Source organism: Tyto alba, unplaced genomic scaffold (genome assembly GCF_018691265.1).
Source record: "Tyto alba isolate M040663 unplaced genomic scaffold, T.alba_DEE_v4.0 Super-Scaffold_2, whole genome shotgun sequence".
In the NCBI taxonomy this organism is placed as follows: domain Eukaryota; kingdom Metazoa; phylum Chordata; class Aves; order Strigiformes; family Tytonidae; genus Tyto; species Tyto alba.
Genome location: NW_024881282.1, coordinates 68,533,274 through 68,556,747, shown reverse-complemented (window position 1 = coordinate 68,556,747; position 23,474 = coordinate 68,533,274). Strand labels below are relative to the sequence as shown.

Below are 23,474 nucleotides of genomic sequence, written 5' to 3'. Positions count from 1 at the left end.
TTCTTTAAGGGCAGCTAGGTTCTCTAAGTTTTAAAGACAGTTAGAAAAATAAATAAATATAATATACCTAAAAATACATTTTCATATGTGAAAAAACTCATTTAATATCAGTAGTATCTCCTGTTATTTGGCTGACTGCTTCTGTGTGTTATTTTTTGTTTTGGCTAGTAGATTTTGTGCCTGGCCACTCAGAAAAAGCCCCTTCCCCCTTTAACAGTACAGAAATGGAATTTTAATGGGAAATAATATTCTGTTTTCACCTATCCAATTAGAATGTCAATCCACATTCTTGAGTTTCCACATAATAAAGACTTTTATTTATATAAAAGCAATGAGATGCAAAACAACTTTACAACTCCTACAAAAGTGAAGTATAAGCAAAAATATCAATTATGACTTGTACTCATAACTTTACAAAAGCATTTATCAGTTACACTGACTGCATAACTGCAGTTATAACAAACTCTTGCAAATATATGAAGCCTACTACATATTCTCATATTTCACTTTGCCATCAGCATAAATCCATGTGACTCATTACCTTTTTCTTACAGGTATCTTCTAAAGCAACACTAGAATACAGATACCAACAGAAAAGACAGATGTGTTAAAAATATTATCAGTATATTTCAAAATTATTAGAAAGACAGATTATTTACTGTGTTATTCCTTGGCTCCTACTGCTGTAACTATATTGCTGTTTATAAACTGAAAGGTTTTAAGCCTTAATTCAAACAGTTGATTTACTGTATTGGATTGTACTGTATTGGCTGCATTTTCAGAATCCAAACTACTGAGCCATCTGCACCACAACTGCTTTCCAGGCTTTGTCTTTGTCAAAATCCTTTAAGGTATTATTGGAAACCTAAAAGTAAACAAATTTCAGACAAATGGAAACATGAAACAATGCTTTGGTTAAGAATTGAAGTTCAAGCAAATAAATATCTGAGAGAAGCTAGGAGAATGTAAACAGGAATAGTTACAGTCAGAGATATAAAAATATTATATACATTGTAAATGGTATAGTTTTGTATATTGTATAAAAAATATTTATGATATAATAGTGTAAGCTGCATAGTACTTGAGACATTTGGGTCAAAGAAACTTGGCCAAATCCCTATTTCAAACATGTTACTTAGGACATTTTTCCAAGATTCTTGCCAAAATGTGACTGAAAGTCCTAGCACCTACATCTCTAAACCCAAAGCCAGAAGTAGACCCTTACAGTGCAACTGAAGCAAGATTTATCTACATACATGCAAGCAAACTAAGGTCCTGCCTAACACAGACTTCTGAGATGCCAAAGCAACCTACAACCTCACCTATAACATCATTCATGTGTTTAATACTAAAAGGTAAGCAAAACGTGTTGCTTTTCTGGACAAACTGCTCCTTTTAGTATTTAACTCGCACCCAGTTTCTCAGTGACTCGCAAACTAGGAACACTTTTATAAATAATCCCCAGAATAGATCTGTTTAGCCATGCCATGACCTATGCTCCGCAATGTGACTTGAAGAAGTGGAAGTGCTGCTGTGCTTCATCTTTTATACAGAACGTAACTCTCAGGATACAGATCCAGGAAATTAGCAACCCACGCTGAATGCCCTCAGCAGCCTGAGGGGACGGAAATTCACAGCTTCCACTTTCCCTTACCAGCTGTATAATGACTTGACTGAATGTCAGTCCCTGCTCCCAATGCTTTCTATTCAGGGTTGTTTCAATGCAGATGCTCTTTCTAGAGCAGGGACTGAATCCAGCACTCTCTCCTTCTAGTGCCAAGCCATGCAGTAACCATCCAGCTAACACCCAGCTAACAGTTACTCTCTTCTAGTCTGTAAGGATACAGCACTTTGCTCTTGTACAACAGAGATGAGGAAAGTGCAAAGGCTACAGTGCTGTGTTATGAAATGGATGTAGTTAACCTACACAGGCTGAAGAAAGCTGGGTTCCCCCAGTCCCTGAAATAGCACTCTAGCCCTGAATGACTATATGAAAAGTGGCAACAGTAATACTGGCACCACCATGCTCTGAAGAATCTATGTGTCACATCTGTATCTGAAACGATAGCTTGAACATGTAAGTGTAGGAGTAAAACATCAATTACAAACTTTATCACCAACTTCAGTAGTGTAGTTAGGACACGGAAAGACCTGGGATTCCAGGCGCCCTCCTCTGCACACTACTTCATACCATCCAGCACAGGTAGCCACTCACTCCACCTGCCCATTGTTGTTCCTACGCTCCAGGTTCTTAACTCTTCCCATTCCAAGTTTAGGGAATTTAAGAAAACTAACCTGGCTTTGTAAAATCACTCCCCCACAGCAGGCCTTGGAAAAGTACAACTATATCAAATACTCTCATTCCATAGCCCAAAACTTCTGCTTGTATTGAAAGGGTTAAATCCATTCTTTTCTTAATAGATGGCTATCTCATTATGAGAACATGGTTATGCAAAGCCCATCATCTTTTCTAGAACTTTATTCTGACATATAAACAGTGATTATGGATCTGCATCCCATGGAGTAGGACTATCATTTTATCTTGGTACAATGATGAACCTCATCTGTAATGTGGAGCCCATATTACAAATGTGAACAAAAGGGGGCTTTAATCTTACAGCTGTTTTTCTCTTAACAGGACTTGTCACAGATTTACAGATGTTGTATTTTTCATGCCCTAGTTATCATTTAACCAGCAAAATATTATCTCTTTATTAAAAAATTCACCAGCACATTAACATATTCAGTTTTACAGAGCAGCTTCTAATTGTGATCTGAATTAAATAACATGAAGCATTATAAAAAAAAATCTTTTAAAATAACAGATTTTTAAATTTTATAATGGATATAAGTACATACCTCTGTTGGTTTGTATTCTTGTTTCTTAACCTGTGATGCTGTCCACGACGAATCATGTAGTTTCATTTTTGTCTTGTAATTTACACACTGTATTACAGTTCCAATAGTAAGGCATGCCTGAATTAGCAGCATCAACATCAGAAGCAAAAGTAGTACGTCATAAGATTGCTGAAAATAGAGACATGAATATGTTGTTAACTACTTGAATAAAATATTTTCTGCCACTCCCACCCCCATATTCTTGAGATTTGTACCTAGTTTCATTTTTTAACTCCAAATACAATTTAGAGTTTATTTCACCACAAGGCTTCAATTAAAATTTGAGTGCATGAGTTTGCTCAAAGTAGAACAGATCGATAATTTTTAACAAAATGCTAATTTGCCAAATGATTTTTTTTCCCCTAGAAATAGAACAAAATTGAGGAAACCATACACTAAACTACAGAGCCTCACTGCTGATTCTGACATGAGCACTGTCACAGCTATGCCTGGGCCTGGCCCTGGGCCTTTCTGGCTCTGACCTCGCCCTGCTGACAGGAATTCTTGGCTGACCTTGCATCTGCCTCACTACTATGGACTTGTCTGGCAATCACTGAGCTATTGGTTGAACCTGGTTACCGTAGCCAGACCTGCCCTGTTTTCCTTTTTTTGGTTACGGTAGGACTGCACCCCTTGCCAGTGAGGTCACTGTCCTTGTCTGCCTCGCTGTCACCTTCCGCACCATTGTTCACCCTCCTTTGCAGAGCAGCCCACCCCTGATGAATCCAGACACAAAGTAACATGAGAATGTAAGAAATGATCTGCAGGGTCACGCCAACTGTCTAGACAGTCCAGTCTTCTCTCTCCAACATGTGTGACAGGAGAAGCTACTTAAAGAGAACGTGCAAACTGTGGCCACTTCCTGAGGTCCAACAATACACTGTGCTCCTCCAGTATCAGAACAGGATCACATATTCAAAAGCTGTTTACCCAGTTCTAAGATCTCAGTTTAATAAGCATTTTCCCTCTCCTCTTCTAAAATTACAAGACTACTTAAGGACTAATGGGTACTAAGAGTCAACACTCCTACTGACACTATTTTAATCCCCATAAATGGCTCTTTGAACATCATCATGTGTTGATAAACAATTTGACGGTAAAGCCCTGGAAAGCTCTTCAGCAATACACTGGTAACACTTCATATTGAAATGTTTTAAGATTTTAAAACTTTTTTTCTTCTCTACCCCAATCCAGGCTTTGAATGAATCCAGGTGTCACCTTACAATCCCAATTGTTGGTAGACACCCTAAGAAACAGAAAAATACATTCTTCAAGTAAACCTAGAATCTTTAATTTATATACTAGAAATTTATAAAAAACTCAAGGAGTCCAGAATATTACATATTATTTTTAATGATTTTTTTATAATATCATCCCATTTTTAAAAAAAACCTGTAATTCCAGGGTGGCAATTCCAGACTTAGCATACTTAAAAATATATTAGTTAAATAACAGGTTTTGAATAATTTCTATAATATTTATTCAATCTTTATAATGCAGTACCATGTCTGCATTGTCAAGTGTGTTGCTACTGTAATAGACAGAAGTTAATTTTAGAACTGCATAAAAATACATACTTTAACAGCAGGTGGATAATTTTTAAAGATGTCAACAACTTGCATGATACTGAAGGATAAGTATGCAGAAGCAGTGAACAACAATGGAGAGGTAACACTGCTAATGGCAATCAGGACCTCAACCTAAAAAAAAAGATAATAAATGTTAAATAAGAATTAAAACAAGTTAACACTTTGTTCTGTGAGTTACATCGCCTTGAAGCAAGTATAACAGGAGTGTGTAGAAGTGTGTAAGACTACACATGAGACAAATATTAAAAGTCATCCACATTGCATGGAGATACGGAAGCAAGCTTTGAATAAATTCAGTTTCCTAGTCAAAACACTGTTGTTTTGTAATTAATTTTCCATTGAATATGGATGATGGGTATTTTGTTTGATTTTAAAAGTCCTTTTCATATGCAGACAGAGGAAGCAATACCCAATTTAGAGAGCCAGTATAGAAGTATCATTTATTCTTCAGTTTGTATGAAATAATGAGAATTAATAGCAGATATTACAGACTTACAACCTAAAATAACTATGCAAATAAATTTGAGTGCTTTGAGGCAAATGTGCTGCCATACAATAGCAGCCAAGTTTTCATTCAAATATCATCCCCACATGATCAAATTCTGACTCCAGTTGTGGTCATGTATCATTACTAACTTAAATATGGTTACAAGACTATAACTTAGAATGTATGTTTTAAGGAAGCTTAACCACACATCTGGTACAGTCAAGGAATAAATGTAGCCTACTGAATATTCTTAGTCCTTGTTGATAACCATGTAGATGAGGAATTTGTTTAAAATAGGTTCTAGGTCCAGCACAGCCTGCACAGCCCCTTTTTCTTCTTTCAGAAACCACAGCTCATCACGAAAGGAGAATGGAACAGAAAGAACCTCAGCTCCAGAGCATGAAAGTAGTTCTGGGCGTACCATGAGGCATGTTGGTTTCCTATAGTTATATCCATTCCCAAAGAACCAGTAACAAACAGTCCTTTGAATTCTTTTCTATAATTGGTGGAATTAAGTCTCCAAATGACCTACGGGATTTCTTTTCAGGAATATCAGCTTACACACATGCTACATATTTCTGTCACATTTTGTAGAAGTAACCAAAAACAAGTGAGCAAATATGAGTAGCGCCCACTATCACAGGCAGGCTTCCTTAGTATTATTCCACTCCAATGATAAAAGCTAAAAATCTTATACACTTACCAAACATTTACTTGGATATTCAGCAGCTACATGACTTGCAATAGCACTTGGAAAGCACTAAACAAAAAAGCATAACAAAATAAATATTTACCTACTTGAAAATTACAAAAATTACAGTTGAGTTACAGTGATTTCCACTAGTCACAGATCACATCCTGAATTTCCTGAAAAGGTAAAGCTGTATAGACTTATTATGACAGTATTGGGAATCAGTTAGTCAAATGGAGACATAACTAATCTTCATCTAACTTGCATTTAATGAGTATCATGTATTACACCTAAACATACAGAAATATGATTATCCTCAAAACTTGACACATACATATAAAACCTAATGAGCCCTACTGAACTTTGTGAATTCTGAATTCTGAAAAACTTATGATCTTTTTCCACTTCATGCTGAGGGATTTTCCAGACATAGGAGCCCTATATAAACTTGATATTCATTGTCTTCTTTCTCGGCTGGTTCAGTTCATGGCAAACAGGGTAGCACAGTATCCTTTATGAATCCACTGCTCCTAGGTATCCTTTATGAATCCACTGCTCCTAGGTACAGGTTGTTATTAGTGACAAGGGTTACCAGTCACAGTCTCAGACTTTTAAGACAATTAAGGCTGACAGGCTAAGGATGATGTTCTAAGGATTCTACCACATTGAAACTAAACTTTTGCAGCCTGAAATACTATAAAACGTAGGACTTGTTTGACAAAACACTTCTAATAACCTTATTTTATTACTCATTTTCATTTTACTGAACTGAGGACTGAAAATGTATCAGTGCATTTTATAGGAACCAAAGTAATGTAAATCAAAATAGAACAAGCATATTGCACAAATATATTAAGTATATTGAAGCGCTAATTCATTTGCTAAGCAACAATTGCCAATTAGTATTAGGGCCAAATAAATATTCCGGGGAGTGGGTGGGGGTGGAAATTTGTTTTAAAAGAATACCTTCAATTTGCACTACTTACAGCAACTAAGATCCAAAAGAATGTTACTGAAAGATATGGACCTGAGACTAGAACATCCATATTCAAAGCAATTATTCCACCAAATACCGAAGAAATTCCAATAATCACCTCAATAACCTAAAACAAAGATGAGCACACAAATTATTAACAGTGCATTTGAACACTAGATTTCCTATTTGCATATAGAATGGAACTCACTGAAAGGAAAAAAAAAATGCATTTATGCTATTAGCTATGCATGAAGACAATGTTTTTCAGATCTAAAATATGGCAAAACTCCAGCTGGCTTGAGCAAAAACAAGATCAGCTTCATTATACACATTTATGTTCTCATTTATAAGCTCCACTGAACAACAGTTCAGTTTACACTATTTATCCTTAAGTCATTAAACAGTCGTCTTCTTATTATACATGGTAGGTGTCATTTATCTCGCAATATTCTACAAGAAAACATTTTAAGATATTTCTCTCATTTCTCTCTGAATTCTTTCAGGTCTTACCTACACGGATATCTTCCTGGCTTTAAATAAGCTTAGCACTTAGAAAGATGAAAGAACAAATTGATTTAATGAAAAAAACCACTTTTCTTACTGAGTATGACTTCAGCATTCGAGTAGGAAAGCTGACATTGCTCAAAACAGTGGTACTGTCATATGCAGTATTCTAGAGGGGAATAAAAAGTTACAATCAAAAAACACACAAAGCAATACATTTCTTTCTAATATCCTGTACAACCTGTTACAGATCCTAACAGTGGCATGCAATGTCTGGTTGGCCCATCAAAGCTGATGGTAACACACCCCGGTGCTCGCCAGTGTCAGAACATATCAATCACATTAAAAACAGGTAGTCACATTAAAATCGCATTAAAAAGGTAGCCCCAGATTAGCTGTTATACAACCACCATTCAACAATGAAATATGGTCATCTTGTCTCCCCTTTCCACCTTCAAAATACATACTTTCTTCTTGAGCCTTCAGATTTTACTGATGTGGACAAACAGTGACTGAAAGAGGTCACTACGCTGGACGACTTTATCTCACAAGCAGTACTTCCAAAAACAAAATGGCACAGCATCTTTGCTGCATTATTATTTAAAAGTACTACTGTTGTAGAAAAAGGAGGGTGGGATTTGGGAGACCACTTGTGACTAATTTTACCTATATCACCAAATTGGCATACATGATGAGTACTTTCTCCACCTTAGGCTTTAAAAAGGCATTGCCTGAGTACATACAAGTCACAGTATTCTAATATTTCATACGTTACTATGTTTTGTTCTACAAAACAGAAATAAAACATTTCCTATGCCTGTTCATAAGATATTCAAACAACTCTGTGCTGTATAATTGCAACAGGTCATTTTGCAGAGGGCCCACTGCACTCTTAAGGAGAGAGCAGGCTATTACTGTTTAGTACGTTACTTTTGTTTCTTGTTCGATTCTATTTTTACCGTATAATTTTGAAGTTATATACTGGACTTGCCAGTTACTTGTCAACAAATGTAATACAGGAAAAATTGAATATTTTAACACACACAAAAAAAGAACAAAAAGACATTTTTAACCCTTAAGGGTACCTACTTTGTTTCTCGTACAGCAGTCTTCAGTAGACCTTGCTGAAATGATCACAGTAGTTGCCATGAAGATTTCCAGCAGAATAAGTAGAATCAAGTTGAAATTTATCTGCCATAAAAATGCCAGACATAAATGAGTTACATCTTCCATATTAAAAGGGGGAGGGAGTGGGATCTAGCAGAATCCAGCAGGCTGTCTATGTTCTGTGACATTGAGACATACCAATTAATTAGGTACCCTGTAAACTTTTCTTGGTTCTTGATTAATTTCAAGGACAACACTTAGCTGTCTACGTAATACTCAGAATGCCTAATCTAAGAAAGAAACATTAATTTCATTTATGGGCATATTCTGCCTGAAGATTTTATCACTGTCTTCCAAAAGAGCACTTAATGACAAGGGGGTAGTTGCTGGGTAAATTTGCATTTTGCAGGACCTTCCATGTGAGATCAGAACACTGCAGCAAATAATGGAAGATTCAGAGGAACAGAAAGAAGACAAACAAGAGCAAGCCTGGCTAACCTAGGGGCTAAGGCCCTGAGGGGGGAAGGAGGACCACAGGCTCCCAACCCCTATGCTGCAATCCAAATGGTGCAATACAACCTCTAATGCTGAATGAAAACACAATCCAAAGAAGTGGGCCAAGAATCCTAGCTCTGTGCTCTCCCTAGTACTAGCAGAGCACTGATGAACATTCTTTATGGTGTCATAACTCTTGCAGGCCTAACAGACCACATTATTGTGCAGAAACACAGATGCTGTCATTCCTCCTGTCATTGCTCACCTTCAAGAGACAAATCAGTGAATGTAATACTTAACATTTCTCTTTGGTTCCTTATTATCTCATGAAAAGAGGTAGATACCTACTCTATACGGGTTGAATCATTTCCTAGAGGCAGGCAAGTTAGGCAGAGTGGATCTCCCTCTCTCGTCTTCAAAAGAACCATGTTTTTCCACCAGCAGCCCAAGAAAACATTTAGTGGTTAGGTCAGGCCATTGGGCAAAGTATCAAAAGTTTAGGGAAAACTGGCTCCATTCAGAACCTACACAGCAAACTATTGTTCAACAACTTAAGAACAGATTGTTCCCTCATGGCAGACCTGCTTTGCAGATGATCAAATCTCATTTTTTCTCTGACATTTATCTTGCAGCACACATTTTTTGAAAAAGATCATAGGTGGCAGGTTTAAGAGGTTTTTTTGGACACTGAAATTCATCCTTCTCAGGAAACCATACTTGGAACTATGTGCCTTGCAGTACACAACAGACCGTACAGTTGTACTAGAGCCACAAACAGCAATAAATGTCATAGTGGTAAGCTTCTAGGGAAAGTGCTAGCATGAAGAATAAAGACATTATTTGGCAAAAGAAGAGGTGTCAAACATGTGGCCTGAAGAACAATTTCCAGCCTGTAAATTCCCATGATTTGGATGTGTTTTGACACATAGGGCCGGTACAGACATGGGCTGGCAAGGCCACACTATACAGTGCAGTGCCAAGCAGACATACAAGTTTGAGTCCGAAAGCACTCTAACTACATTGATGGACTAGCTCACTCAGTGCTAGTTATAAGAAGTAAATAACAGAAATTGAAAAAGTAACAGTAAATAAATTAGATTTTTGAATTTAACTTTTATCTTTCCAGTGTATTTTTTTCTGATATGACATGTCTAGAATATCAGATAGAACTTCCCACTCATAAAATAAATTCAATACCCCTAGATCAAAGTAAAAATATCTCATCTCCAGTTTTGGAGCTTAGGTGGTTTTGTTGTTTTTATTTTTTAAACAGAAATACAGCTAAAGCTAGAAGTACCTTTTTTTACTATCTATAACAATGGGAAATTCAATGTTAGATTTCTAAGCACTAAAGAAAACTCTCTCTACAACTACCACTGTACATAAAATCTACGAGATGCAGAGAACTAAGTAAGCTGTGTCCCTAATCCTCTTCCATGACTAAGGGACATGCAAGTGCAACTGGATAGAAAGTAGGAAATTAGCACAACTTTAATACAATTTCCTCTGAACCAGCACCAGGTATTAAAAATATGGTTCATTGAAAGACTTGAATTAATTTCAAGATTAACTAATTTAAAGTTCAATAGCTTCTTAAATGCATACTTTTGACATGATTTAAGATATCCTACAGATATTTCAAGACATCTGCACAGGTCTGACAAATGCTAACAGAAGACCAAAAGGAAACTGATGCTGTCTTGGACCAGCAGCTGGAGCAAGGCAGGACAAGCCAGCAAATACCTAAGGCAGACACACACTTATGGATAAGCAACCAAATCAAGCACATACACTCCAGGATCTGGGTGCATCCACGTCACCTACGCTTCCACTACTGTCAGTGGAGACCTAATCTATGCAGACAAGAGAGTGAACCCCAAAAGCCACTAGGCCAATCAGTCACTAGAGATGGGGTTCAATTATACTGGCTGCTGGAGCTGCTTGAAATACTCAAGCACACTGAGCATGCTGCATGAATGGGATATGACACGGGACTGATGGGAGACTCTCACCTATCCAGACCAGAAGGAGAATCCAGGCAGAATATCATAGAATCATAGAATGGTTTGGGTTAGAAGGGACCTTAAGGATCATGTAGTTCCAACCCCCCTGCCATGGGCAGGGACACCTTCCACTAGACCAGGTTGCTCAAAGCCCCGTCCAACCTGGCCTTGAACACTTACAGGGCAGGGGTAGCCACAGTTTCTCTGGGCAACCTGTGCCAGTGCCTCACCACCCTCATAGTGAAGAATTTCTTCCTTATATCTAATCTAAATCTATCCTCTGTCAGTTTAAAATCACTACCTGTCATCCTACCAATACATGCCCTTGTAAAAATTCCCTCCCCACCTTTCCTGTAGCCCCGTGTAAGTACTGGCAGGCCACTGTAAGGTCTCCCCAGAGCCTTCTCTTCTCCACGCGGAACAACCCCAACTCTCTCAGCCTGTCCTCATAAGGGAGATGCTCCAGCCCCCTGACCATCTTCATGGCCTCCTCCGGACCCACTCCAACAGGCCTGTGTCCTTCTTATGTTGGGGGCCTCAGAGCTGGACACAGAGCTGCAGGTCAGGCCTCACAAGAGCAGAGTAGAAGGGGAGAATCCCCTCCCTTGACCTGCTGGCCACACTTCTCTTGATGCAGCCCAGCATACAGTTGGCTTTCTGGGCTGTGAGTACACAATGCTGGCTCATAGTCAGTTTTCCATCCACTGAAACCCTCAAGCCCTTCTCTGCAGGGCTGCTCTCAATCCACTCATTGCCCAGCCTGTGTTTGTTTGGGGGATTGTCTCAACCCATGTGCAGGACCTTGCACTTGGCCTTGTTGAACTTCATGAGGTTTGCACGGGCTCACTTCTCAAGCCTGTCAAGGTCCTTCTGGATCCCTTCCCTCCAGCATGTTGACCACACCACAGCACTTTTAAAACAAAGGATGTCTAAGTTCATCTACGCTAAGGCAAATAGGATTGTACTGCAGGGTCCCAGTGACTGGATCATCTCAAATATAATGGAAATACAGACACTCAACTTGCAAGGAGACAATAAATGTATGTACTTAATTTGGAGTTAATTTGAAACCTGTTGAAGATCGGAATGCTTTCAGTTGCAGTGGTCAGCATGCACAAGATTCCACTTATTTTTGTCCATCAGGCATCTTACTCTGAGAGCTGGGAAGGAACAGAGTGGCAGCAGTGGCAGTTTACATCTTTTACACATTACATCCTTCTTGTTGACAGTATACTAACTACAGACCTGCACCCTACTGGAGTGGTGTCACACAGTCACAATCCAGGGCATGGCTTGTATCTTGCATTCCATTTATATATCTAAAGTAACTTTGTAGTTATCCATCAACACAAGTAACACTAATGAAGAATTACCCAGGTCCTTAATAAGGCAGAGGAGTGGGGGAGCAAATTTAAATGTGAATTGTCTTAATTGAATAAACTTACCCTTTTTCTGAGTCTTACTGCTTTTAAACTACTGGCAGTGATTTCACATCAGACCAAGTACTATTTTTTTGTGAAGCTTCCCACGGGGAGGGAAAATAAATATCATGATGAAAGAACAGTTAAAGAGACAGTTAAACATTTTCTTTGTACCACATGGTTAATGGAAAACAGCTGGCAATGAGCTGCCAAACAGTGAGACTGTCTCACTGAAACAGTATCCTTCAAAGAGGAGAGCAAGTCAGCACTACAAATATCTCTTAAGACAGAAAGGTTCAAAAAAGCTTCAGAGCCAGCTCTGCACACACAGTTATCCTATTTATGTTTATTCAGTGATCAATGACATAGTACAGACATGCAATAGACAAGTGAAAAGAATTAAAAGCACATAACCAAGGATGTCTTGTAGTTATTATTGTAGATAACTAACAATTGGCAGAGAGAATTTACCTTGTTTTAAATTTACTGTTTGCCACTTGTACTTTTCCAGCCTAATAGAATCTCTTTTGTCAAATGGTTTGATCTGCCCTGAAAACACAAAAGCTGATAATATTTAATAATAGAAAATGCAAAATTTTATGCAATCAAAAAAACTACTCACTTCAAAAGTATGCAACTGAAGTTAAGCTCTTACACACAGGGCCAGCTCAAAGCTTCTCAAGAGCATAAGCAAAATTGATTTTGTCACACTGGGGCTCGTGACAAAGTAACTATTTATTGTGGTGGCAAAATGAGTCCCTTGGGCCCACCTTTCCTGGGCAGACATAGCCCTCCACAGTCCCCACAGCACTATGAGCCTGTCTACCAGGGCAACAGAATGCAAAGGGACTGGTAGTCTCCAGTCACACTTCTCTGCTGTTTGCTCTCAGAATGCTTGTACTGGTTTCTAATACTTGAACTCTCTACCAAGAAAGGAAGGGAAAGGGAAAAGGCAGTACCCCTGTGTCTTGTATGTAATTCATTCAGCCCCAACAGCCTAAGACACTTGAGGGGTCAAATGCATGAGGGAACTGCTACACTAGCAATAAGCTAGCAAAGGCAGCACATCAAATTGACTGGTGTAAATTGTCGTGAGGTACACATAGAACCCAGGAGGCCATGACCGTCCCGTCAAACACAGGGCAAAACCACATCTAAAGCCAGTACTGATTGACTGTCCAGAGGGCTAAATCTCCACCACTCAGATTGCCCACAGTACTCTCTGAAAATCGGGCCAGCTGCACAGAAATGTGAAGCTAGACTTAGTGACCTAATTTAAAAAGCTGCTTTGCAAGTATTGGTCTAATATACATCACTTCCTAAGGGGAAGTAAACAGTTAATTTAGAAGTTCAACATCTATGAAATCTGAAGCTAACCACATGTTACTAAAATAGCACATATATCTCCAAAGCAAACTCTCTCTGCACTATTTTTCTATTAGAAAAGTCTTTTATTACTAACACTAATTCAGATCTGCTATATCATTATAGTGAGCCATTATTACTGCTGAGCTCTTAGTATCACAATAGTTGATATGATAGTGGGAGAAGAACTGAACAATAGCACGAGAGCAGTTATTAACCTTCATATGAAATGTGTGATATAGTTGTATTGAGTGCTGCTATTTTGTGATAGTCTATTATGAATATTCATCAATGGTAATGATAATACCTATAACTATGTTATTTACTTATACATGTAATATTCTTATGTAGTATGGAGGTCTCGGAATGTTTTAACATAGCAAAAAAAAAACCTAAACAAAACAAAACAAAAACCCCAACACCCTACAGTTCTACTGTTTGGCTCAGATTACTAAAGACAGATAGATGTCAAAAGGTTGTGACCCAAATCCAGTGAACGTTTCCCAACATGAAATACGCATGCTTCAAATGACATAACTGCTGCATTCTCTTTCTTGATGATGTATAAGAAAAATGTTCATCACAAGCTTCTTTCCTGGTGGCCTCACAAGCAAAACTATCCATTGAAGAGGATCCAGGAAAGGATTATACTTAATCTGATGATGAAATGTCCTAGAACTAGCACTGTTTGGGACACCTTCTCATTTCAGTACAATTCAACCCTAAAAAGTGGGTAATTTACAGATGAGCTACTAATTAATTTTCAATTTTCTCTTCTGACTCTGCTCTTTCAAAAAAGAAACAAACAAACAAAAAAAAACAGTAGAACTTGCTACAGTCAAGAGAAAAATAAAGAGTCAGTTGATCAAACTGGATCACATTTGAAGATCTAATTCGTGGTTTTGAACTTTGAATACAAGAACACGGGAAAGTTGTTTCCATATTAATCTCCTCTAAGTTATCTGTACTGTGCATCTTTTAGCCACATAAATTTTCATCTCTGATGTCAATTTTCCAGTCTTGTCTTACTCAGAAAAGTTACTCATCACAGACTAAGTAGGAATAGTGTGGTATTAGGCAACAAGGTAATTACACATGATCTCCACCCACCTCACCCTCACTGTTTTTGTTTTTGTTTTGTTGTTTTTTTTTTTTTTTAAAAAGAGAAATGTAGCATTAATTAGCAATTGGTTTAGTAACTTACATTTATAGCTGATGGATTGAGGACAAGTTTGCATCCAAACCAAATTAAACATGTTGTTGTAACAGCAAATGTAGAGACAAACAGAATCTGAAAATTGGGTATCTGAAAGACAGTTTCAGAATGGGTTTCTCTCTCATTTTAACCACAGGGGGGGTAAAAAAGATATAATTGACAATAAAATCTTATACTTACCACATTAATTTTATTCCTTGCTATAGCAAAACTCACAACTGCTGATGGAATACACTGGGAAAATTAAAAGAGAAGACTAGTGGGATATTCTGCACAAAGAAATCTATATATATTTCTATACATGTATTTTATTTGGTCTGAATTCATATTTCAGATAACTCGGACAAACAGAAGATCAGAAACTCTGAGTAAAGTCTATCATTCCTGTCTGAGCTCCTTAATTACAATCGGTATTTGAGAATTACAAGAGGTTTAAATATGCCTTGCATATCCCTCAGTTTAGACTAGCTACCCAGCACAATGTGATGAGTAATGAAAAGAAAGAAAGTCTTTCATGAGGCATTTCATGCCTTTGTTAGTTTAAATTAACTCTAGAAGGCCTGAGATCCTTGAGAAGGAAAACACTGCTACTCCCAAACTGGGCCTCCACGTTCTTTTAAACAGACAAAGTCATGGTTGTGTAAGCTAAAATTTGGCCAGTCTCAACACAGTTCTAAAGAACTGTGTAAAAACTGATCTGTTGAGTCAAATTACACTTCAAAAATTGTGCCTGGGATCTCCACTATGTTCACTAGGAACTGTGTTTGTTTCTACACTGAAGGGCAGAGCTAAATGGAAAAAGCATGCGTAAGTGAAGATTTTCAAAAATTTCTCTATCCCTTAGCTGTTCCCCACCACAACAGATATGGTACCATTACAGATCCAACTCTATTTTACACAAATACGTAATGTTACAACATACTAATAAGCAAAATAAAAATATAATCAACTAAAATTATTTTTAAAGTTCCCATGTTAAATAATGAATTGTGTAAAAAAGGCTGCATTTCTTTACTAATTATCATTTCACACATCTGAACACTGATTGCTTAACAATGGAACTACTATTACTAGATCACTATTGACATTTAAAATTTTTGGCGGCACTTCCTTAACACCTAAATGACCTGTATTTAACATAATTAAAACTTCCTTTTATGTCCTGAATACCCTTGAGTTTCTAGAACAGTTACATGACTATGTTTAGGCAACTGAATCCTCCTATAGTCAAGACGGTTAAAAAAGTCTAGAGAGCAATTCAGCTCATGCCTAAACTAGACACTTAGTGGTCAGGCTGTTATACAGCTCTCTAGGCTCTTCCAATTATATTGACTCCATTATCTGTAGCAGGAGCTGTTAACACCTCACTCGCATACCAACACCCAAATGTACACATCTTTATCCACAGCAAAACCTCATTCAATAAAATTATATAATTACCACATTCACACAATTACCACATTCAAACCCAAAATTCTCAACAAATACAAAGTTCAAAGATTTGGGGCAGAGAAAGAGACATCTCCGTCTCTGTAACTAACACTAATGTTGCAGAAAGTAACATATCAGTGAAGTTATCAACTTCAAAAGCTGTTTCAACTTTATTCTAACACCGTTAGCAGGTATGTGACAACTCATTCACAGAGCAATTCCTGGGACTTGTTTGTTTAAAGTAAAGCATGAAGCTTGCACCTAACTTAAAACAAATCTGCAAGTCAAGTTGTGAAAATAACAATGATGGAATAGAATCGTGACAGGAACAAAGCAAGTACATCAAAGTCATCATACACATAGATCTTAAGTGTTGATTAAGCATATATAATACAGTAAAAAATAAATTACTCCCTAAAAATATAGTAAAAAATGCTGGACTTTGGAAAATGTCAAACATCTTTAATTCATATTTTACCAGTAAAATAATAATTTTCAAGAGAATGTTATTCTGGTTCAGTACTTAGATATCATGGCAAAATAAACTGAAAAAGTAATACTTTGAAGTACAATCTGAAATACATTCTGGTAGCATTTAGCCAGGAAATTCCCCAAGTACATAAAAATACAAATTTTCTTAAAATCAAGTACAGAAAAAATGTTCATCCAGATAACTACTGCATGCCAGTAGTGGGCTCATTAGCAAAAATGGTAGCACAAACTAGTTGTCTTTATGACAACAGCTATTCCCTTAATCATGGGATGAAAATCCATTCCATGAACTGTTAAACAGAATTAAATGTTCCATGAAGAAAGTTAGTAGTAAAAAGACAGACAGAATAAAAGACAATAAACCCACAAAAATTATTTACTATTGATTTTGCTCTCAAACAGCCACAACAAATAATTAAGAATGCTTACTGAACCTGCTGCACAACGCAAATAATCCATTTCAGATGGAAAAATATTTCCCAGATATAGTGAAAATCCAGAAGTAATAAGGAGGCAAGTCTGCAAAGCAACAAATAAGATAAATTAACATGAATAAAACAATTTTTTAAAAAGTAATATCAGATAGAAATCAGTAATTCCTTTCAAATTAAGCTACTGATAAACACTTAATAATGCGAATAATTTTGAAGAAATATATCAAAACATGCTGAGTTCTGAAGATGTTTTGCTGGTTACCAAGACTTAATACTGAACACAATCATGTCTGAATCAAGCATTGAGCCCTGACTTGGCAAATACCTATCAAAATGCTCAAAAAGGTAATTGCAGTGTTCAGTGGTAAAAGTGTCTCAGAAGCCTCAACTAAGCCTCTACTTTGCATTCCCTGCTTAGCTCCACGAATATTCGTTATGCATATGGGCAGCTGGGAAATTACCAACTAGAACACAGGAACAAAAATATTAGGATATTCTTCCATCTATATTCCTGCCTCCCTCCAAACTCTCTTCCTGCTGTGGCCCAGTGGCACACCCATAAATGTTCCACTCCTCCCGCTCCCTTGCTAACTATTCTGTTTACTTCATAATTATCGAAGTTACACTCTCAGCAATAAATTATTAGTCTATTCTACTAACATTTTTTCTTTTTGCTTGTTGCTCCTATGAGTGGGCATTTGTTTGAGGGGGCTGGGGAAGATGAGAGACAGAATGGCTCTTTTGTTTTATTTGGGCATTTTTTTCATGTTGCAAAATTACAGGGGTCCTTAAAAAGTCCTTGTCAAAGAATGACAGAAAATAAGGATAGCGTATGTGTGTCTAAGCACACAAACAGAGAATTCTGGCAGACTGGAAGAACAGTATTTATAGAACACAACTTGAAATTGTGCCTGAGGCATATTGAATTGTTCCTGCGCAAAACCAGCCCATACCAGCAGCCACTTTGTTGTCACCCTACAGCTTGCAACTCCTCCCTGAAGTAGACAGTTCTGTTCACTACGACTTCTGTTGTTCAGCATACAGACTCTCCTTTCTGGACACTGTCTTTCAGAAAAGTCAAGAGAAATTAACCACTACAATATTTGGGAGAAAAATCTAATTGGAATTTATTGGATTACCTTATTAATAAAATTGCATTTTCATTTATGCATAAAATTCATGCTTTTTGATAACATGACTTCAGCAAATGATCATTAAACATCAGTATCTCCAATCATTCACAACTCAGTAAAAAGGAAAAATCTAATTAAACAGTTGTCCTTTTCGACTATTAAGTTTGAGAAAATTTAATGCAAAGAAAGACAGCTCTTCTGCTCTTTTTATGTAACAGTACATCTGAAAGGAAATCCAAGTTTTGAAGATTGTCAGAAATCAAAAAAATGTTCAGCTGTTTCCATGAAAATAAGGCAATTCTTTTATTCACTGTGCAAAAACAAGTAATTACCATATTAACAGTGAAACACTTTTAGCTCTTAATAAAATTTTCTTCAAAACACACAAGCTGGCAGAAAAAGAAAAGATCAAATTCTAACTGCTATTAGAAATAACTTGGCTCAGAACATGAAGAAGCATATGATGTACATGCAAGATCAGTGTCCCGTGATTCTAAAAATTCCAGTCACTGTGACGTTCATGTAAGAGACACAAGTATATACCTCACTACGTGAAGATTCTACCAAATAATTACATGACTATTGAACCCTGAAAGATGAACATGGCAATTAATTACCATATATATTTTTTTAATGTCCAAATGCTATCATGGCAAGTGAAGTACTTTTAACAGTTAAAAATATGTTAAATGAATTAGTATGAACAGAATACTTCATCCTTTACCAAAAGACACTGCTTATACATACATATGGGTTGATATTTACCACTACCACACTTATTCTCTGTTTATGCTATATGATTAAGATAAAAATCAGCCTTCATATAGCATCTTTGGTTAGTGCATAATTACCCACAGAATACCATTAGTCAATTAAGTGTTACACTCTAAATTAGCTAAATATGTTCCTTTCTATACGAGTATTTATATTCAATACTATCAGTAATGAAATTCTGAGTCCCCAAATGATGTGGAACAAAACAGATTACTGGGCATTGAGACCTCACCCACATTTTTAAATTTTGTATCATTTAAAGTACTTACTCCCATCAGCAAAGAAAAGATCCATGTTCTGTAACTAAAGCACGGATGCAGCCTCTTTGATAGCTGAAGGTCACTGGATTTGATATCTGGTATATAATTTCCATTCTCTTGTTTGCCCCTCTCCAAAGTTGGCATCCTGTCATAGCTAAATTCTTCTCTGTAACCTTCTTCCCTGGTCATAACACTTCACAAATGCAATTAAATTATAATAATGGAAATGCAAATTATGAAGAAAGACCAAAAATATAATTTAGTTCCTTCACATACTCAGACCAGTGCTCAACTAGTTTTTTGTCTGTTTAAGATAAAATTAATAAAAGCACTATTCTGTAATGAGCTGTATTTACATTTCAAAAGATATAAGAATTCTAACAACTTGTGTACAATAAGTAAATTACATCCTATAGCCACTGTTCATAAAAATACAGTATAAATACCAACAAAATGAAAGTTTGTGTATTTGTGATACCTCAATACACTTTTATTTAAAGATCTAAGAACCATTTTGGGAGGTGTTTAGTTTGAGAATAACTCTATAACCAAAACTTTTCTCTGTTTTGTTTTGTTTTGGGTTTTTTAACTCTAGGACAGAAAAGATATTTAAACATATTTAGATACTAGCTTCCATTTAATTTTAACACTTATCAGATACCTAAAATGACAGACTTCACTACGAGTCCAAATGAACTCACATACTCACAATAACTCGGTTACAGCAAACTGTTTCTAATTTGCCCAGTATCAACCATTTCTTTTGTTCACTTACCCCTTTTTTTGTTCATCTCACTGCTTGCAAATCTGTTAAAATATCTCAAGGAGTATCTTATATTAGAATTAAGTTACTGCATATTTTTCAACAGTTAAAAACCTTCATGCTTACCTTCAACTGAAAAGTTAACTGTCAGTTTAAAACAGTCTTGTGAACACAGCTGCCTGTACACTTTGTGATATTCTCACCGTTCAGTGAGTCATGCCGTCTTTGAAAAGTTCTCCCTTACACTTTGGCTTTCAACAACATCTATTCAGATATGGAACAAAAGCACAGCAAAAACTTCAGTTAAGCCAGGGAACAGGAAAATGCCTCCTGAATTTTAATTAACAGAACACACTGGAAAATGACTGTACTACATTCTCATCGGGCTGCTTCCAAATCAGACCAACAAATTAAAAAAGTTTTAAGTCTCTTTTATTTGAGTACTGCCCCTTACTTGGCATCTTAAGTAAAATCTTTCTTATAGTTTACCGGTTTTAATTATCATAATGGCCAGTGATAATGATATTCAACATTCTAGTTCTTGTTTTAAAAGAGCAAAAGCTACTTACAGCACAGCATTCTCCTAGAATAAGCTACAGATAAAAATTCAAGTATTCCAACAAGTTGGGAGGTTAGAAAGTTTGATGTTAGAAATCTATCAAGAATATTATCTTCATTGTAGAATTCTTATCTTTTTCCACTAAGTTTTCTAGAGCAAACTCTGCTGACATTCATATTTAGAGAACACCATGACTAAATAACATACTTTAAATCCAGCAGGCAGCAGTGACATGCAATGGCCAGTGTACATTGGATCCAGTCCTCCTGCTTATTAGGCAATGAAAAAAAAAAAAGAATGCTTTTATCTTGAAGATGTTGGCACCTTGACAGCTACAGCAATGACAGGGTCTTTTGTCTAAACTTTAAACACTCTTGTAACCAAGACACAATTAAATCTTCAGTACTCTGAAGGGCATCACCTTTAAAGTATGCTAGAAAAACTTTAGAACATCACTACTCAATTTGTACAGATTGTAGATTTTGCTGTTCTCATAATGTCAGACAACACTGAAAGACTATTAAAATGTTACTGTTGCTTTAATAGACTGAAACATGGGAATTAATACACCATACCCAGCACTAGACAGAGCTGTAAATGTGTTAGAAAAGGAGGAAAAAAAGAGACTGTGTAGCCAAGCAAAACTCTCTTAGGTAATTAAGCCCTTCTGTTCCTCTGTTCACAGAAGAAACACTACACAAGTATTTCTATTATCTGTAATTTTTCAAGGACTATGGTGTAACGGAAAATGGGTAATACTCACTTCACATTTTTCAATGAATGCTAGGTACTGCTTTGCTCTAACACAAATTACCATAGATATAAACCAGGATATTTTATCCTTTTTGACCAATTTAGGGAGACCAACAGTTTGTTGTTTGATTGGTTGGTTGGTTTTTTACACAAAATTGGTGAGATATTCAGGTATTTACTTGATCCATTCTCTTTGAATAAAAATAATTTATAAAGTCCTATGCCACTGAACAGAGCAGGGCTCAAGCCCTAGAAATTTTTGTTCACAATTCCAAGTGTTTCAGTCAGTATCGTACCTGAAAGCTCTTTCTCACAAGCATAGAACTAGTGTTTTCTCTGGTTGTGGTGAAATTCCTTCCGCCCCCTTTCCTGTGCACTTCTCAGTATTTACCATTTTCCTTTTGCACAGTGGTTCACCACTCAGTTACTGTGTCCTCTGCATTTGCCATCAGTGTCAAAAAAAAACACTTAAACTTCACAGTTCAGTTTCTACTCTAAAAGTTTTCAGGAGCTCTTATTTTAGGTTCCCTTTATTTCACGTTCCCAATTCCATAAAAAGTCTTAGGTCATTTTTGTGTATACACAACCACAAGACAAGATCTGGTAGCCAGAGCCCAAGTCAGAGGCCAAAACTTTATAATGCTAGCTAAGGTATGAAGGTGCTGTGCAAAGAGACTCCTCCTAATTCTAAAGAGTGGATAGGTAAGTATGCCAGCTTTGACTAGGGTATAGTTAATTATCTTCACAGAAGCTAGTATGGGGCTATGTTTTGGATTTCTGATGAAAACAGTGTTGCTAACACAGGGATGTTTTCACTATTGTTAAGCAGTGCTTACACAGAGCCAAGGCCTTTTCTGCCCCTCACCCCACCCCACCAGTGAGCAGGCTGGGGGTGCCCAAGGAGTTGGGAGGGGACACAGCCAGCACATCTGACCCCAACTTACCAAAGGGATATCTCATAGCATATGATGTCATACTCAGCATATAAAGCTGGGGGAAGAAGGAAAGAGGGGACATTCAGAAAGATGGCGTTTGTCTTCCCAAGTCACCGTTACCCATGATGGAGCCCAGCTGTCCTGGAGATGGCCGAGCACCTGCCTGCCGGTGGGAAGTGGTGAATGAATTCCTTGTTTTGCTTTGTTTGTGTGTGGGGCTTTTGCTTTACCTATTAAACAGCATTTATCTCGACCCATGAGTTTTCTTTTACCCTTCCAATTCTCTCCCCATCCCGTGGGGGAGGAGTGAGTGAGCGGCTGTGTGGGGCTTTGGTGCCAGCTGGGGCTAAAACACAACAAACCCGCACAAAGACTGCAGGAAATATAACAATGCCAACGGAACACTACAGGCTTCTGAAAAGATTTACAGATTAGGTGGTTTTATTCTATGTTAGGCCAAAAGTTCTCAAGGGATGACAGTCAAATTAAATCATGAGAGGCTATGAAGAACTACTTACTTCCACCACTGGAAGGACCACTGAACAAGTTCAGGCTGCCTGAAGCAGCTACAGCAGATACCAGGTCATTTACCAGAGCTGTGCCATGCAAGCATGCCCCACAGTAACCACAAAAGATAAGAAACAGATCGACAATTGTAACTGATCTGCCAAGGGACAATATGAGAAAAAGGTACATAAGCTTGTCATAGTCTTACTTTTGTATCAGTAATTAATTAAAAAGCATACTGTCCTGGACCAGTATCCCTAGCACTGAACCCAGGCTCATGCCCATGTTCCCAAATCTAAACACAAAAATGCACACCACCTGAAGCTCTGGTGAAATTTGTGTTTACCATGCTGACCAACTCTTTCTGAGGACTTTTTATTAGCTACACTACCTATGCGTTCTTTCACACAGTATTTAATTACACTATTTAACTCATTACCTGTATTTCTTGTTCAATATTTCCAGCTCTTTTAAAATCAGCTCTTTGATCTATTTTGTTTCTCTAGAGCTGATTCCTCAGTAGTTGTTTCCCAGCTCATGTCTTGGGGCATGTACTGAACCAAGAGCAAAATGTAGGCCCAACAGCTTCAAAGGGATGACTTGCTCCCCCAGTGTAATATAAACTTCTTTGGATTTAGTCTTTTATGTTGTCGTGGTTCAGGCTGGAATCAAGTTCCTGTT

General features: G+C 37.2%; 1 protein-coding gene across 4 annotated transcripts; it reads right to left on the bottom strand.

The window, feature by feature from the left end:
- Positions 1–289: 289 nt before the first annotated feature.
- Positions 290–20,840, bottom strand: MLC1 (modulator of VRAC current 1). Of its 4 annotated transcripts, none has more exons than XM_033011525.2 (12): positions 20,806–20,840; positions 20,166–20,303; positions 17,105–17,194; positions 14,933–14,986; positions 14,741–14,842; positions 8,235–8,336; positions 7,243–7,314; positions 6,652–6,768; positions 5,678–5,734; positions 4,476–4,598; positions 2,860–3,027; positions 290–865 (listed from the first exon to the last, which is right to left on the bottom strand). In XM_033011525.2, the coding sequence occupies exons 3-12, from the start codon at positions 17,132–17,134 to the stop codon at positions 791–793; spliced, it is 900 nt and encodes a 299-aa protein (XP_032867416.2). In that variant the 5' UTR covers positions 17,135–17,194; positions 20,166–20,303; positions 20,806–20,840; the 3' UTR covers positions 290–790. The 4 variants fall into 4 exon arrangements, with proteins under 4 accessions (XP_032867416.2, XP_032867414.2, XP_009964552.3 ...); XM_033011523.2 differs by lacking the exon at positions 14,741–14,842 and adding an exon at positions 19,286–19,469 and having other exon boundaries at positions 20,806–20,820; XM_009966250.3 differs by lacking the exon at positions 20,806–20,840 and adding an exon at positions 19,286–19,469.
- Between the last annotated feature and the right edge of the window lie 2,634 nt (positions 20,841–23,474).